The 18,656-nt window shown below is 35.6% G+C and overlaps 1 protein-coding gene across 2 annotated transcripts in view; it reads right to left on the bottom strand.

Moving 5' to 3' along the window:
* The window catches only part of GALNTL6 (polypeptide N-acetylgalactosaminyltransferase like 6), a 1,118,979-nt gene that overhangs the window by 134,937 nt on the left and 965,386 nt on the right, over positions 1 to 18,656 (bottom strand). For both annotated transcript variants that reach the window (XM_066387896.1, XM_066387897.1), the window contains exon 8: positions 261 to 378. In XM_066387896.1, coding sequence (XP_066243993.1) covers positions 261 to 378 — 118 coding nt within the window. The remainder of the gene's footprint in view (positions 1 to 260; positions 379 to 18,656) is intronic.

Genomic DNA, 18,656 nt, shown 5'->3' with positions numbered 1-18,656 from the left:
AGGTCAATTGGCAAACCAAGTTTCCAACCTGTAAAAGGGGTTTTTCATTGTTTCTACTATGCATCTCTTTTATAGCATGGCTGTGTCTCACTGAAACAGCAGGAGGAAGTAGCTTCTCCTATCTAAAACCTGACTTGGAAAGGCAATATGTCTATTTTTGTAGTCATCTCACAACATACGTCACAAAACAAAATAATGACATTCTATCAGATTTGCCAAAATTATGTAGACATAGTGTGAAGAAGGTATTGGTGGCTTACCTTAAAAGAGATTTCATACTGTTCTCCTCCCCAGATTTCTAAGCCTGGATCATAGCCACCCAAGTCCCAAAACCATTTCCGATTGACAGCAAAGAGACCTCCAGCCATTACAGGAGACCTGTGAAATGAATAAAATAATCTTTAAAGGACCATGAACATTAGGGGCAACGGTGTTGTACTTAAAAAAAACAAAGAAGCAAATTCAAGATATTATAAGTGGTCAACTGCATAGAACTTCTTTCTTTATTTATTTTTTTACAGAGACAGAGAGTGAGTCAGAGAGAGGGATAAACAGGGACAGACAGACAGGAACGGAGAGAGATGAGAAGCATCAATCATTAGTTTTCCATTGCACGTTGCAACACCTTAGTTGTTCACTGATTGCTTTCTCATATGTGCCTTGACCACGGGCCTTCAGCAGACCAAGCAACCCCCTGTTGGACCCAGCGACCTTTGGTTCAAGCTGGTAGGCCCCTGCTCAAACCAGATGAGCTCGCACTGAAGCTGGCAACCTTGGGGTCTCGAACCTGGGTCCTCTGCATCCCAGTCCGACGCTCTATCCACTGCGCCACCGCCTGGTCAGGCTGCATAGAACTTTTTAGCATTAGTTTTCTGTAAGTGAATACAAAGTTTTCATATGGTCTCTAATTGCTCTTGGAATTCTCATGAACTTCCCATTTTGTAGTTCACACTCTAATGCCACTAATGCCCTGTAGAGCCACATTTGCCCCAGATGTCTCTCATTATAGAGAAATACATGACAATTAGTGAGTCACATGGTGAGAAATATCACTCAATTTTATGGTCTTTCCTCAAAGTGAAAGAGATCTTATCAGACAGATAAAAGTATAGAAATGGCTGCTGTAGACAGTATCATTGATTAAATCTCTTAGTATATATATACCAAGCATTGCCATGTACAGATCATGTTCATTTTACAGACTGTCAAATGGATAGCTGGACTGCAACACCCAACCAGAATTGATTAATTAACATGCAAAAGCTGGAATTTAAACTAGGTCTTTCCAGTTTAATTATATTATATTATTATTGTTTTTTTTTACATTTACAAAATTTTAGGCCCTGGCAGGTTGGCTCAGCTGTAGAGCGTCGGCCTGGCGTGCAGGGAACCCGGGTTCGATTCCCGGCCAGGGCACATAGGAGAAGTGCCCATTTGCTTCTCCACCCCCACCCCTTCCTCTCTGTCTCTCTCTTCCCCGCCCGCAGCCAAGGCTCCATTGGAGCAAAGATGGCCCGGGCGCTGGGGATGGCTCCTTGGCCTCTGCCCCAGGCGCTAGAGTGGCTCTGGTCGTGGTAGAGCGACGCCCCAGAGGGGCAGAGCATCGCCCCCTGGTGGGCAGAGCGTAGCCCCTAGTGGGCGTGCCGGGTGGATCCTGGTCGGGCGCATGCGGGAGTCTGTCTGTCTCTCCCCGTTTCCAGCTTCAGAAAAATACAAAAATATATATATATATTTAGAAAATTAAATTTAAAGGGATGACATTGGTAAATAACAGTACCTAGGTTTCAGGTAAACATTTCTACAGCATTTGAACTGTTGATCATGTTGAGTACCATCACCTAAAGTCAAATCATTTCTATCACCGTATATTTGTCCCTCTTTACTCCCTTCCCCCAACCACCTCCCCTACATTGTTGTTGTTGTTATTATTATTATTATTATTCTAGGCCTTTTCTGCCTTTCTAAGAAATATTTCTTTTGGACAAATAATAATTATTCAATATCCACTATGGCTAGGATGAATTGTACACATGTTGCTATATAATGAAATAATTTATAACCAATGGGCCCTGTCCTAAACATTTTTTAAAATTTTATCTAGACAATTAATTTTAACGGGGTGACATTGATCAATTAAAGTACATAAATTCAGAGAAAACATCTCCAGATCATTTTGACATTTGATTATGTTGTATACCCATTACCCAAAGTCAAATCGTCCTTCGTCACATTTTATTTGATTTTCTTTAGGCCCCTCCCCTCCTCCCACCCACTCTGTCTCCTCCCTTCCCCTTCTTCTGGTAACCACTGCACTCTTATCCATGTCCATAAGTATCAATTTTGTGTCCTACCTATGTATGGAATTATACAGTTCTTAGTTTTTTCTGATTTACTTATTTCACTCAGTATAATGTTATCAAGGTCCATCCACATTGTCATGATGATCCTATATCATCATTTCTTATAGCTGAGTAGTATTCCATAGCAAATATGTACCACATTTTCTTTATCCAGTTTTCTATTGAAGGGCTTTTTGGTCATTTCTATGTCTTGGCCACTGTGAACAATGCTGCGATGAACATGGGGCTGCATGTGTTTTTATCTACTAATGTTTTTGAGTTTTGGGGGTATATACCCAGTAGAGGGATTGCTGGGTCATATGGTAGTTCTATTCTTAATTTTTTGAGGAACCGCCATACTTTCTTCCATAATGGTTGTACTACTTTACATTCCCACCAACAGAGAATGAGGGTTCCTTTTTCTCCACAGCCTCTCCAACACTTGTTATTACCTGTCTTGTTGATAATAGCTAATCTAACAGCTGTGAGGTGGTATCTCATTGCAGTTTGTTTTGCATGTCTCTAATAGCTAGTGAAAATGAACATCTTTTCATATATCTTTTGGCAATTTGTATTTATTCCTGGGAGAAGTGTCTGTTCATATCCTCTTCCATTCTTTTTAATAGGATTGTTTGCTTGTTTGTGGTTGAGTTTTGTGAATTCTTTCTATATTTTAGATATTATACCCTTATCCGAGCTGTTGTTTGAAAATATCATCTCCCATTTAGTTGGCTGTCTGTTTATTTTGTTGTCAGTTTATTTTGCCGTGCAAAAGCTTCTTAGTTGATGTAGTCCCATTTATTTATCTTTGCCTTTACTTCCCTTGCCTTTGGAGTCAAATTCATAAAATGTTCTTTATGGCCAAGGTCTATGAGTTTAGTACCTATGTTTTTTTTTCTATGTAATTTATTATTTCAAGTCTTATATTTAGGTCTTTGATCCATTTTGAATTAATTTTGGTACAAGGAGACAGACTGTAGTCAAGTTTCATTCTTTTGCACGAGGCTCTCCAGTTTTCCCAGCAACATTTATTGAAGAGGCTTTCTTTTCTCCGTTGTGTGTTTTTTGGCTCCTTTATTAAAGATGATTTGACCATATATATGTGGTTTTATTTCTGGGCTCTCTATTTTGTTTCATTGGTCTGAGTGTCTATTTTTCTGCCAATACCATGCTGTTTTGATTTTCATGGCTCTATAATAAAATTTGAGGCCAGGTATTGTAAAGCCCCCAGCTTCATTCTTTTTCCTTAGGATTACTTTGGCTATTCGGGGTTTTTTATAGTTCCATATAAACCTGGTGATTTGTTGTTCTATTTCCTTAAAAAATGACATTGGAGTTTTGATGGGAATTGCATTAAATTTGTATATTGCTTTGGGTCATATGGTCATTTTAACTATATTTATTATTCCTATCCAAGAATGAGGCATATTTTTCTATTTCATTGTATCTTTTTTGATTTTTCTTAATGATGCTTTGTAGTTTTCATTATATAGGTCCTTTACATTCTTTGTAATGTTCATTCCTAGGTATTTTATTTTTTTGTTGCAACCATAAAAGGGATTATTTTTTTGAGTTCATTTTCTGAAGTTTTATTGTTGGCATATAGGAAGGCAATAGACTTCTGTATATTAATTTGTATCCTGCGACCTTACTGTATTGGCTTATTGTTTCTAATAGTCATTTTGTGGAGTCTTTGGGGTTTTCGATGTATAGGATCATATCATCTGCAAAAAGTGAAACTTTTACTTCTTCTTTCCCAATATGAATGTCTTTTATTTCTTTCTCTTGTCTGATTGCTCTGGCTAGAACTTACAGCACTATTTTGAATAATAGTGGAGAGAGTAGGCAGCCTTCTCTTGTTCCTGATTTTAGAGGAAAAGTTTTTAGTTTTTTGCCATTTAATATGATGTTAGCTGATAGCTTGTCATAGATGGCCTTTATTATGTTGAGATATTTTCCTCCTATACTCATTTTGTTGAGTGTTTTAAACATAAAATGATGTTGTATATTATCAAATGCCTTTCCTGGATCTATTAATAGGATCATATGGTTTTTATTCTTTGTTTTGTTGATAGGGTGTATTGTGTTAACTGTTTTATGTGTGTTGAACCATCCTTGTGATTCTGGGATGAATCCCACTTGATCATGATAAATTATTTTTTTAATGTGTTGTATTTGATTTGCTAGTATTTTGTTTAGGATTTTAGCATCTGTGTGTTCATTAGAGATATTGGCCTGTAGTTTTCTTTTTTTATGTTGTCCTTGCCAGGCTTTGGTATGAGGGTTATGTTGGCCTCATAAAATGTGTTTGGAAGTATTGCTTCTTTTTCAGTTTTTTAGAAGACTTTGAGTAGAACAGGAATCAAATATTCTTTGAATGTTTGATAGAATTCACTAGTATAACCATCTGGGCCTGGACTTTTATTTTTTGGGAGGTTTTTAATAGTTGTTTCTATTTCCTCCCTGCTTATGGGTCTGTTTAGTCTATCTACTTCTTTGTGACTCAGTCTAGGAAGATTGTATTGTTCTATGAATTTATTCATTTCTTCTAAATTGTTAAATTTGGTGGCATATATTTTTTCATAGTATTCTACGACAGTTCTTTATAAACCTATGATATCTGTGGTGATTTCTCCTTTTTCATTTTGGATTTTGTTTATATGAGTCCTTTCTCTTTTTTCCTAAGTGAGTCTTGCCAAGGATTTGTCAATTTTGTTGATCTTTTCAAAAAACCAGCTCCTTGTTTTATTGATTTTTTCTATAGGTTTTCTGTTCTCTATTTTATTTATTTCTGCTCTGATTTTTATTATTTCCTTTGTTCTGCTAGTTTTGGGTTGCCTTTGTTCATCTTTTTCTAGTTCCTTAAGATGTGATGTTGGCCCTGGCCGGTTGGCTCAGTGGTAGAGCATTGGCCTGGCATGCAGGAGTCCCGGGTTTGATTCCCGGCCAGGGCACACAGGAGAAGTGCCCATCTGCTTCTCCACCCCTCCCCCTCTCCTTTCTCTCTGTCTATCTCTTCCTCTCCCACAGCCAAGGCTCTATTGGAGCAAAGTAGGCCCGGGTGCTAAGAATGGCTCTATGGCCTCTGCCTCAGATGCTAGAATGGCTCTGGTTGCAACAGAGCGACGCCCCAGATGGGCAGAGCATCGCCCCCTGGTGGGCATGCCGGGTGGATCCTGGTCAGGTGCATGCGATAGTCTGTCTGACTGCCTCCCTATTTCCAACTTCAGAAAAATACAACTCCCCCCCCCAAAAAATAGATTTGATGTTATATTGTTTACTTGGGCTCTCTCTTGTTTGTTCTGTAGTGATATGAACTTCCCTCTTATTACTGCTTTTGCTGTATCCTAGAGATTCTGATATGTCATATTGTCATTTTTTTTGTCTGTATATATCTTTTGATCCCTGCTTTTATTTCTTCTTTGACCCACTCATTTTTTAGAAGTATGTTGTTTAATTTCCACATTTTTGTGGGTTTGTTACTTCTTTTATTGCAGTTGAATAGTTTCAAAGCTTTATGGTCAGAGAATATGCTTGGTATAATTTCAATCTTTCTGAATTTGTTGATGTTATTTTTGTGGCCCAACATATGGTCAATTCTTGAGAATGTTCCATGTACACTGGAGAAAAATGTATACTCTGGTGTTTTTGGATGAAATGTCCTGTAGATGTCTATCATATCCAATTTTTCTAGTGTTTCATTTAAGACCAATATTTCTTTATTGATTTTTTGTTTGGATGAATGACCTAGAGCTGTCAGTGGTGTATTGAGATCTCCAGGTATGATTGCATTTTTGTCAGTTTTTATTTTTAGATCAGTTAGTAGATGACTTATATACTTTGGTGCTCCTTGGTTTGGTGAATATATATTAAGAACTGTTATGTCTTCTTGAATCAATGTTCCCTTTATTATTATGAAATGACCATCTTTGTCTCTGATTATCTTAGCTGCCTTGTAGTCAGCATTGTTAGATATGAGTATGGCTACACCTGCTTTTCTTTCGATGTTATTTGCTTGGAGAATCATTTTCCAATCTTTCACTTTGATTTGTTTTTATCCTTGCAGCTTAGATGTGTTTCTTGAAGGCAGCTTACAGTTGGATTTCCTTTTTTGATCTACTCTGCTACTCTGTGTCTTTTTATTGATGAGTTCAATCTATTTACATTTAATGTAATTATTGACACTTGAGGCTTTCTGATTGTCATTTTGTATACTGCTTTCTGATAGCTCTGTATCTTGTTTGATTCTTCTCTTTTGTTCTTCTGTCATTTGTTTTTGTTTGGTTGTATTCCATACCTCTTTCCTCTGTTTCTTCTTTTTTAAGCCATGTGTTTCTGTAGTGGCTTTTTCACTGGTAGTTACCATTAGGTAATTAAAAGAATATACATCATATTCATTGTAGTACATTATCTCATGAATGCTTCTACACTCCATCCTCCTTTGCTACTGTTAATCTTTGTCCTCTCCCCTTTTTTGTTTTTGTTGTCACAGGTTAATTTTGTTTTTATTGTGATCTTGTTCGAGTTTTTACTTGTGATTTTGTTTTGTTTTGTATTTGGTTGAATAACTCCCTTTAGTATTTCCTGAAGTAAGAGTTTCTTGGTGATAAATTTTCTCATCTTTTCTATATCTGTAAATGTTTTTATTTCCCCGTCATATTTGAAAGATAGCTTTGATAGATATAATATTCTTGGCTGGAAGTTCCTCTCTTTCAGTACTGTAAATATTAGGGTCCACTCTCTTCTAGCTTGTAGAGTTTCTGTTGAGAAATCTGATGATAGTCTAATGGGCCTTCCTTTATATGTTGTATTCTTCTTTTCCCTGGCTTCCTTGAGGATTTTTTTCTTTGTCATTGGTTTGTGATAATTTCATTACAATATGCCTTGGAGTAGGTCTGTTTGGGTTAAGGTAACTTGGTGTTCTGTTTGCTTCTTAGATTCGAGTCTCTAATTCTTTCCATAAGCTTGGGAAGTTCTCATCGATTATTTGTTTGAATATGTTCTCTATTCAATTTTCTCTCTCTTCTCCTTCTGATATACCCATTATTCTTATGTTGCTCTTCTGATGGAGTCAGCCAATTCCTGTAGGGCTATCTCATTTTTTTAAATTTGTGAGTCTCTGTCCTTTTCTCTCTGTAGTATCTCTAGTTGTCTGTCTTCTATGTCACTAATTCTCTCCTCTATCTGGCCTATTCTATTAACTAAGCTTGTTACCTCATTTTTCAGTTCATGTATTGAGTTTTTCATTTCTGTTTTGTTCCTTTTTATAGTTTCAATTTTCTTGGTGAAGTATTCTTTTTTTTCATTGAATTGTTTATTGAGCTCTCTAAATTGCCTTTCCATGATATCTTGTATTTCCTTGAGTATTTTTAGGACTTAAATTTTTAATTCTCTTTCATTTAACTCCAAGGTTTCCAAGCAGTTAAAATTTTTTTCTAGAGATTTTTCATCATCTATCTGAGCTACATCTCTATCTTTTGTATCCATAATATTTGATTTCTTTTTCCTTAATGGCATTTGAGAGTAGTATTATTAATAACACTAATAAGAGATAATTAAAAAAAATTAAAAAGATACAGTAAAAAAATGAAAATTCTCTAATTATAAGTGAAACAAAACCTACAGAGAACATGGAGCAGGAACTGATAAAAATGACAAAAGAGATAAAATATGAAGTAAAAAACACAAAATGCCACAAAGAAAAATATGAATCCAAAATATAATAATTTGTTGATAAATGATAATTGAATGAGAGAAAAAGAAAAGAGAGAGAGAGAAAAAAGTAAAGGTTTTGAAATGAAACCCTCATAAAAAACAAGAATGAAAAAATGTAACAATAATGGATAATGAAGTTCAATAGGGAAAGGAAAGAATAAAAAGGAAAAAAGATAAAATGACCAAAATGGAAAAGAAAGTTATAAAAATGTAATTTTTTTCTGGTTTTGAGAGGTAGCTTCTTCCTTTTTTGGGGAAGGTGGCACTATACTAAAAGTTGTGCCCCCATGGGGCTCTTGAGCAGTGGTTTGCTATTGTGTCGCAGTGGCAATGACGTAGGCTGGACCTCAGTCTTGTTGGTAGGTCGGGCTTGTTAGGGCTTGGAGGCTCTGACAATGGGAGTCTTAGTTTTCCAGGTGCCTCTCTCCATGTCTCTCCCACTTGAGCTAGCACCCTGGGGATTTAGCTGTGAGGTTCGCCCCAGCCACTGCTTGCAGAGCAAGAGGCTTTAAGAGCAGCCAGGACCTTTCTCCAGTATAATTCAAAGCACAATTCTGAGTAAGGCTGTGCCAATTAGAGTTGCTAACAAGAGCAGGCAGGGCTGGGAGCCGATTTCAGATCTAGCGCCTTTCTAAAAGCTGGCAGACAGGTCCAGTACATCTCAGCATGCTGTGGGCTGGGATCTGATTGCAGATTAAGTGGCTTTCTAAGGGCCCCCAGGCATGTCTAGTATGCCTCAGTGCTCTGCACATCTAATTGCCACAGGCTTCTCCCTTGGCACTGTTTGGTTGCCCACAGCAAGCCACATGTGCGTCCAGCCCCCACGACTTCAGCAGTGAACACAGAGGCCCGCACGTGCCCACTTAGGTACACAGCACCTGTTATCTCAGTCAGAGCTGGGAATGCAGGAATGAGCTTTGAAGCCTGTATTGGCCCTGTGGAGGTACCCTGCCTGGCCAGTCCCAGGTCTATGGATCCTGGCTCTTGTGTATGTCCTGTGCTGGTAGTCATGGAGCTGGGAATGCACAAAGATGCTGGCAACAGCCCATGCAGATTTCTTTCGCTGATAATCTCAGGCTAAGCCCTTCAGCCCGTGAGTGCACGCCTCTACACCAGTGGTGCCAGGTGGAGCCACTCGCACACTGCCAATGGTTGTGGATCCAGGAGTGCATAAAGCTGCTGGCACCAGTGCCTGTGGGCACCCCATACTGGTAACCTTTGTCATAGACTGCTGCCCGTGCTTGCCCCGCATCTCTGATCTCTGGCAGAGCTAGTGTGTTCTTTCTTCTGATTGATCATCCACTGTAACCCAGCTTCTTCCCTCTGCCTAAGACCCTCTGCTTCACTCAGCTCCAGACAAAAGTGGCCCTTCTTCAGATCAGTGAGGAAAGTGAAATACTCTGTTCTCCATCTTATTTCCTTCAGAGTGGATTATATATTCAGCCACCTTTTTTTTTGACTAATCATACCTTTGTCTGGTGTGTGTATATTTTAGGTGCTCCTCAGATTTTTTCTCTCTGTCTTTATTTGTTGAATTTGTTGAAATTTCAAGGAGAGATATCAGGAGCACCCCTCACAGCACCATTTCTCTGACATCACTCCTAAATACTTTTTTAGTTCAAAGGTAGCTCTTGTTTCTTGAGAGCTCACTATGACCTGGGCTCTTGGCTAAGAGCTTTATTCCATTCTCTTGATCAATCCTCAGAGCAACCTTATGACTATTATTCCTATGTCCTGTTTGAGAAAACAGGCTGAGAGAGGTTAAAAACACTGCCCAAAGTTGAAGCTCGTGAGTGGTAGACCTGGAGTCCAGATCTTCTGATTTGAAAGCCTTTGGGCTCTTTACCACCCTGTTTCTCTTTCACTGTTTGGGGGTGAAGAAAGACAACTATGTAAATGTGAATATAAAACAATCAGAGAATACCTTTATGCAGACAAAGCAAATCTATAAACACATTGTCAGCACAGTTTTTAAAACATTTATGAAAAAGTTTTGAAACAAATGATATTTATAAATAAGAGCACAAGGCATTAAATATTGAAGATACACATTTTAAAATATGTATAAATATTAGACACACCAATTTACAGACTGACTGAAGACTTGCTCTTGGCAAAATGGAGTGTGGCACTTGAGTAATATAAACCTGAATTTAAGTGTCTTATATATTTCAATGATTTTGCATGTGAAGATGGTACCTGGCTGACTGCAGTTTAAGAATATTTTTTAATGTGTAGACTCTTTGTAGAAAGAAAGATTACATGGCAGGAAGAGGGATTCATTTTTCCCCAGGGAAAGTGAGCAGGATTCAAAAAAATAATGTAAAGAATCTCATGTAGTTTTTTATTTTAACATTTGAAATAAAAATCCGAGAACCAAATGTACCTCACTTTATCCCTCTCTCCAGCAGCCTAATCTTATTCTATATTCCACACATTGACTTTCAGAGGTGAATTACAACTGTAGCTGGAACAAATTAGGACTCTAACATATATTGGGTGTGGTTCCCATTGAACAACTAGCACACTGTAACCTCTGCTTCTTAGGGTTTGGGCATAAGTGATCAGAAATTCTCCGTCCTGTTCAATCTGAACCACAAATACAAAGCTATTAAGTCATACAAATACATTGATCATGCAAAACATAATTCCAAAGTGCCTCAAAATTTACTGTGCAGAATGAATCTCAAAATTAGAATTATCATAGATAGAAAATTAATATAGATACTGGGCAGGAGAAAATCCTATAGTGATTTTTTTTTATTGTAAGTAATTTGTTGGAAATACATCATGTTTTCTTAATGAGTTTATAAAAACCAAAGCATGTAGTATATTTTAGGTTACTTTTAGGCAAAATAAAATAAATTCAAGTGGATCTTCTTTACCTTCGTTGATGTTTTTACCAAACCCCAAATAAATTAGTGTTTCCTCTATTGATTAGTGTGGATGGCTGGTGAGCATATTTGTGTCATTTATCTTTTTTTTCCTCTATAGGACTATGGTTATAGTTTTATGAATTTTATTTATCTGCTTAAAAAACTAGGTTTTGGTTTCATTGATTGTTCTTATTTTTTTCTGTTTTATATTTCATTAATTTCTCTTGGTTTTTATTATTTTAATTCACACACTTACTCTGTATTTAATTTGTTTTTCTTTTTCTAGTTACTTAATTTGTAAGCTGAGATTATTGATTAGAGGCTTTTTAAAAATATAGGTATTTAGTACTTACTATACATCTCTGTTAAGTTTCACTTTAGAGGAATCCTCTCCCCACATAAAAACGATATGTAGTATTCTCATGAATATATTTTCATTATGTTGAAAATAATCCCTAATTTCTTTCTCTCTCTTTTAACCTATGGGTTACACAGAAGTGTATAATTTAGTTTCCAGATATTTGGGGATTTGTTTGAGACCTTTCTATTATTGATTCTCATTTAATTCCATTGTGGTCTGAGAATATACTTTGTATAACTTGAATCCTTTTATAATTGACTTTTTAATGGCTTAGAATTTGGTCTATGTTGGTAAATGTTTCATGTATATTTGACAAGAATGTGTATACTGTTGCTGTTGAGTGAGTGGTGAATAAATATTTATTAGCTAAAGTTAGTTGGTAGTGTTCAAGTCTTCTATATTCTTATTGATTTTCCGTCTTCTTGTTCTATCAATTATTGGGAGAAAGATTAAAATATATAACTAAAATTCTGGATTGGTTTATTTCTTCCTGCGGTTCCATCAGGTTTATTTTTTGCTTCATGTGTTTTGTAGCTCTGTTAATACAATAGGTGCATAAATGTTTAGGATTTTTATGTGCTCTTGCTGAATTGACCTCATTGTTATTATGAAAGACTTTCTCATCCTTGCTAATATTCTTTGCTCTAACATGTATTTGACTTGATATTACTATAGCTACTTCTATTTTCTTTAGATTTATATTATCTAAGGACTAGTATTTAATTTTTAATATCTTTTTACTTTAATTTTTAAACTAGTTGTGTCTTTATATTTAAAGTGATTTTCTTCTAGACAGCATATACTCGTATTCTCGCTCTTTTACAATCTCTGCATATTGATTGATTATATTATTTTTACTATAATTATTCATGTGGCTAAGTTTAAATCTATCATCTTTGTTTTCCATTTGTCCTATCTGTTGTTTCTTTTCCCCTCTTTCTCTGTCTTGTGATTAACTGAATATTTTTCATGATTCCATTTAATTAAACTTTTTTAAATTTTACTTAAAACCTCCTTGTTTTGTTATATTGGTTGGTTGCTGTTTGGTTTATATCATGCATCTTCATTTTTATCACAGTTTACCTTCTGGCAATATTATATACCATTGCACACATATCTTCTGATAGTATGCATTCACTTTTTCTCTTCCAGCCTTTGTACTTTGTTGTCATACATTTTACTTTTGCATGTGTTATAAATCCCACATTATATTATCATTTTTGCTTAAGTATTCAATTTTCTTTTAAAATATTAAAACAATAACATTTCAAATATATGAAATTATAGTATGAACACTGTTTCTCATTACATAATTCTTTTGTTTAGATCCATCTGCTATTATTTTCCATCTGCCTAAAGAACTTTCTTTAGCATTTCTTATAGTTGGAGTGTGCTGGTGATGGAGTGTTTACCTTTTGCACATCTGAAAACACCATTTTTCATCTACACTTTTAAAAGATACTTTTGTCGACTATTGCTAGGTTAACAGCTTTCTTCTTTCAATCCTCTAAACATGTTGCCCACTATCTCCTCACTAGTATTGTTTCCCATGAGAAATGTGTTATTATTTTTATCCTTTTTTTTTCTGTATGTAATGAATCTTTATTTCTCTAGCTATTTTGAGGACCTTCTGTATATCATTGACTTTTATTATGACATAATTTGGTATAGCTTCTTCTGCTTGGAATTATTTGAAATCTTTAAATTTTTGGATCTGTAGAAATATTTTTCATGGAATTGGGACAATGTTTGATCAATATTTCTTCCACTATTTTTTTTTTTTTGCCTCTACCTTTCTTTCATATCCTTCAGAGACTCTAATTACACATTTGTTCATTTTTTTAAAATTCACTTTTTGCATTTGATTTTGTATAGTTTCTATTGCTGTATCTTCAAGTTTCTTTATTTTTTTATAATGTCTAATCTACTAATAATTCCATTCAATGCTTTTTTTATCTCGTTCTATTTTCACCTTGAGTATTTTATTTTTGTCTTTTTATATTTCACATGTCTCTTAAATATCTCAACATACAGAATACTGCTATAATTAAAGTTTTAATGTCCTTTGCTGTTAATTCTTAATCACTTCTTAGTTTCAATTGGTTGAATTGCCTATTTATTATGGGTCAGATATTACTGCTTCTTTGCATGCTTGGCAATTTTTTCACTGGATGCTTGAACTTCTATATTTTTAGGTAGTGGATCTTTGGTATTCTTTTAAAGATTTTTGAATTTTGTTTTGGGATGCAGTTACATTACTTAGAAAGAGTTTGATATTTCTGGCTTTTGCTCCTAAGATTTATTAGGTAGGTCTGCAGCTGTACACAATCTAGGGGAAAGTATCCGCTACCCTTAAGGCAAGACCCTTCTGTGTCTTCTATTCAATGTCTTGTAAATCATCAGGTTTTTCAGTCTGGCTGGTGCCTTTTGTGCATTTCACTGATACTCCTAATTTTCTTGAGTAGTTTCATTTCCCCAGATTTGGGTAATTTCTTCACACTTGTGCTCTTATCAATATTCTGCTGAGCATGCAAGAGATACCCTCTGTAGATCTTCAAAACACTCTCTGCATAGATCTCTTCTTGTGGTATTCTACCCTTAAAATTCTAGCTAATCTATTCTGCCCAGACTCTCAGCTCCATATCAACTCAGGCTGTGTCTCATCTAGGTTCCCCTTCCTTATACCACAGCCTGGAAACTCTCTCAGGTTAGTAAGCTGGTGCAATGTAGCCCTCCTCTTATTCCCATCTCTCAGGGATCAGTGTCCTTCATTGCCAGATGTGGAAAGTCTTGAAAACCACAATTTCAAATATTTTGTTTTATTAGGTGGCAGGGGAAATCTGGCTCATATTACTCCATCTTTTTCAGATATGGACATCCACAAATTTATGGATATCCATTAGTTTTATTTTAAAATATTAATTTACTTTGAATAGATAATACATTTTCATGTTTATAATAAATTCTTGCTTCTCTTTCTATCCCCTGCTACTCTGTTTTTTTTTTATCACAAACAACCATTGTTATTTCTTGAGCATCCTCCTAGATATATTTTATGCTCATTTAAGCAAATAAAAACACATCTTTTTTTCTTTACTTTCTACACAAAGGATTGTATGCTACACATTGTGTTCTTTACCCAATTTAAGGAATTTACCTAATTATTTTAAACTATCTAATATATTTTGACAATCATTCATTTCCATTATACATATATGTATATACATATATATGTAAACATTTAAATTATTTTCACCATTTTGCTATTTCAATATTTCTAGATTAAATAGCTTTGAATAGACATCATTTTCACATGAGAGTATATGTTTAGGAGAAATTCCTAGGAATTGCTATTCTGGTTTGTTATAAAAAGTAAAAAGCATAAAATTAAATTACTTTTCAACTTCTGGAAGTTTAAAGTTCATTGTACATTGTGTCCTAACCTGAAGCTTTAGTTCATGTTTCATACCAGTCTAAGGCTAATAAAATAAAAGGAGAGTTAAATAAACGTAGTAATCCTACTGAAAAATTACAAATCTATAATAAAATGCTAGTATATTTCAGTTCACAGATAAAAATTGACAGAGATAGGTCATTATTATGACAATATTTGGAAAAGGATTGTTGAAAAGCTTCACAGGGTAAATGATTTCATAAAATGGAAAGAAAAAGAGGTATAAAGGATGTGTTTGAGACAAAGGAAAATGGTGTACTGGTTGCAGGGCTGGGTGAAAAAGGTGAGGGGACTAAGCAAAAACTGAAACAAAACAATAACTCACAGACACAGACAGAGCATGGTGATCACCAGATGGGAATTGGGGAAGGGGAGGTCGGAAAGGGTATAGGGGGTATAAATGGTGATAGAGGAGACATGACTTGAGGTGGTGAACACACAGTACAATATACAGATGATGTATTATAGAACTGTACACCTGAAACTCATAAATTTATTAACCAATGTCACCCCAATAAATTCATTAAAGAGAAAGATGGCACACCAAGGCCCTGAGTTGGGAAGGAGAATATTACCAAGTAATGGAAGGATATCAGTCTTGCTGGGCCAGAGCATGAGGGTGGATGCACGCAAAGTGCCCAGGGTCATGCCCACATGGGGTGGGTGCTCAAAGTTCCTGCTGGTACGTGCAATAGGCGTTGTCAGCCTAACACAATAAATTGATAGATTAATCGCTATTTTGTTCTTTCCCTTTGATGGTCACCACCCTTCTCATTTCAAGCACAAAGCAAGCCAGGTCATCAGCCTCAGTCATTTTTGTAGTTTGGTAAAAGGAAGTTGCTAAAAGATTATTGGAGGATGCTCCTTCTGTTTTTGTGGGAGCCTAAGGAGCCTGAAGAGATCATATAGGATGTCCCAGAGACGGGAGAGAGAAAGCAAAAGGTGGGCTCTCCAACCCCACTCACTGGGACTCTTGGCCTTGACGAACTTTAATTTGCACAAAATTGGCATAATTGCTGAATTTAAACAAGTGGATTGGATGGCAGGGATCTTGGTCGCAACCATTGTGAACTAACAATGAGGATCAATACGACAACTCAGATAATTTGGCCTAAGTCAGATTCAAGGATCATTGCCCTCCCTGAGAAGAGGAAATTATCATGAGGAGACAGCCTGAACTTCCTACTACTTTGGTGAAGGAAACTCAAAGCTAGATTTAAGTGTCTCTGAGGAACATTTAATACTGTGAAATATCGCACACAACTGAGTTTATGGATTGAAATTCCTTCCCCACCACACAAATAATGAATTAACTATTATACAATGTTGCACTGAAGTCAAGAGAAGAAAAATGACTGTATTCTTCATAAATTAAAGGCAAACAATGTTCATGTATCACATTAATTTCTCCTCAGAGTAATAAAAAGAGCAGGTTATTGTTTTCAGCATGTTTTTCTGCTCTCTGTTTTCTATTTTAAATATAATATTAATTGCTTGAAATTTTCCCCATTGGTCCCATTTCTCACTCTCTATCATTTATTTATCTTGACATTCCTAGTTTTTCCCCAAAACTATTCTTGCTGGTTTAGCCTAGGAATGTGAACATACTGCAAACATATTTAATGTTGGCTCTGTGTTCATGAAACTTTCAACATATTAATGCACTTTATGAATATTGCTCATAATCTCACAAATCAAGTTTTGAGTTTTGCTATAATAAAACACCTGTGATCCTTGGAATGCCTTTTAAAATTAATGCAACCATGTTCCTATGAAAGATTCTTTATTCTTCAGGCCATAGAGATATAACTTTTCTAATATTTAATGGAAAACATTTTTTAATTTCATATTAAGTCTATTGAAGTGAGTAATAAATATGCTTTCTTCTTTACTTACTGTAGACTAGTTCATTTTTCTACATGAATTTTTATATTCTAATCTTTGCTGACTTCAATTCACAAGGCTATAATGTACACATATATTGGAGCTACTCTTTATTTTAAACACTCTTTATGTTATCACTTGCAAACACATCTTTCTAAGGGTATATAGTTGGTTATCTTTGCTAAACCAGGATGTAGTTCTTAATGCTTGAAGCCTCCCCCTGTGATTTGCACCACATTATAAGGAGTTGCTGATCTTCCTAATACTCTCTACTTCAAATATTTATCCTTTTCCCCATATGTGAAGAACAAATAGCGGCGTTTAAAAAAATAGAACCTTTCTCTAGGAGATTTTTGCCTAGTTTCTTGCATTTTCAGATAAAAGTGTTATTTCGAATTTTAATACAGCTTATGTGTTTTTCATGGGTTAGAATAATTAACATAAGTCCCACTGAAAAATAAATACACAGAAAATATTTATTTTTAAAATTTTATAACAATTTAAACTTTGGTCTAGAAATCTAAAAGAAACTTCAATTTGGACCCTTAGAAAACAATTTGGCTCTCAATTTCCATTCATATTAGTGGTACAGGGAGAATTCTGGACATGTGGGTAGCAATGTGAATTTGATCAGAATTAAAAATGGCACAATTTCCCTTAGAACTCAACCTAACCAAGTCAATCAACATAGAGAGGAACCACATAATTTTCAATTATGTAACTAGCAATTTTCATTTGGCCCATGACACTCCGAAAAATTTCAGCTAAAATGTAATTATTTTCAACTAGAGTTCAATTGTTGATTAAAATGATAGTGTACATTAAAACATAATATATTTTTTCTAAGAATTTTGTTCTTTTATGTATTAAATCATTACTTATTAGCATTTTGAAAAGTCTGGCTAAATAACTACTCCTAAATTCACTTGGATCATTTATCTTTTAAAATAATTACTCTTCTTTTTGGTATAGTTTTCTTACTGTTAATTGTATTACTAGCGCTGTAGGGATGAGGGAGGAATGTGAGCCTCTGTTATGCAAGGAGGTGGTCCCATGAGGGCAAAGATGAAGTAGGTCCTGGGTAGAGAGAAAGGGTCCTCTTTGCAAGGCCAGGATGTGGAAGTGGAGGGAAAATTTAACTCTAATCCTAAAAAACTCTGTTTTCTCCTGACTCATCCATGTTGGGACAATGGATGCATAATGGGAAAAATGACTCTGAGGACATAGAGACTGAGAAGAACGGTGTAAGTAGAGAGGTGTAACACTCAGGATCCAGGCTTATGCTTTGAGCCAGCAGAGCTGATTCAACTTAGGCCTCTTCTCTCTGCTGTCTGCTGTCTGAGAGGCCTTACTGGTCAGGTGACTGGATACCTGCCTTAGCACAGTGGTTTCCAACCGTTTTCATCTGACGGCACCCAAAAATTTATTACTAAAATTCTGCAGCACATCAAAAAGTATTGACATATTTTGCTGATCTTACAAAAAAATTAGCATAATTTTGATGCATTCATACCAGATGACTATTGTTGTGTTAGATGCTATCACTAAAACATTTTATTTTTATTGATTTGAGAGAGGAAGGGGAAGAAAGAGAGAGGGAGAGAGGCAGAGAAAAGGAGAGAAAGCATAATGAGGAAGGGATGGAAGAAGGGGGAGAGAGAGAGAGAGAAGCATCAACTTGTTCTTTCACTTGGTTGTTCTTTTTGGTTGTACACTCATTGGTTGCTATGTTTCCTGACCAGGGATCTAACCTGTGACCTTGGTACACCAGAATGTGCTATCCACTGAGCAACCCAGCCAGGGCCATCTGTAGTCATTTTTTTTTTGCTTGACAATCTCAGAGACTGAGTCAGTGTCCCTGACTAAATAGTTAGATATTGCATGTTTTAAAATTCTTGTGGCACATGGTTTGAAAATTGCTGCCTTAGCATCATTGATTGTGGCACTTCTTACTTCTTCCACTAGGCTGCACTAGACTGCTACACCATTTTTAAAAATGTTTTTCTTTTTAAACAGGAACAAGTGGT

Source organism: Saccopteryx leptura, chromosome 1, assembly GCF_036850995.1.
Source record: "Saccopteryx leptura isolate mSacLep1 chromosome 1, mSacLep1_pri_phased_curated, whole genome shotgun sequence".
Lineage (NCBI taxonomy): Eukaryota > Metazoa > Chordata > Mammalia > Chiroptera > Emballonuridae > Saccopteryx > Saccopteryx leptura.
This window is presented reverse-complemented; position numbering and strand designations above follow the sequence as displayed.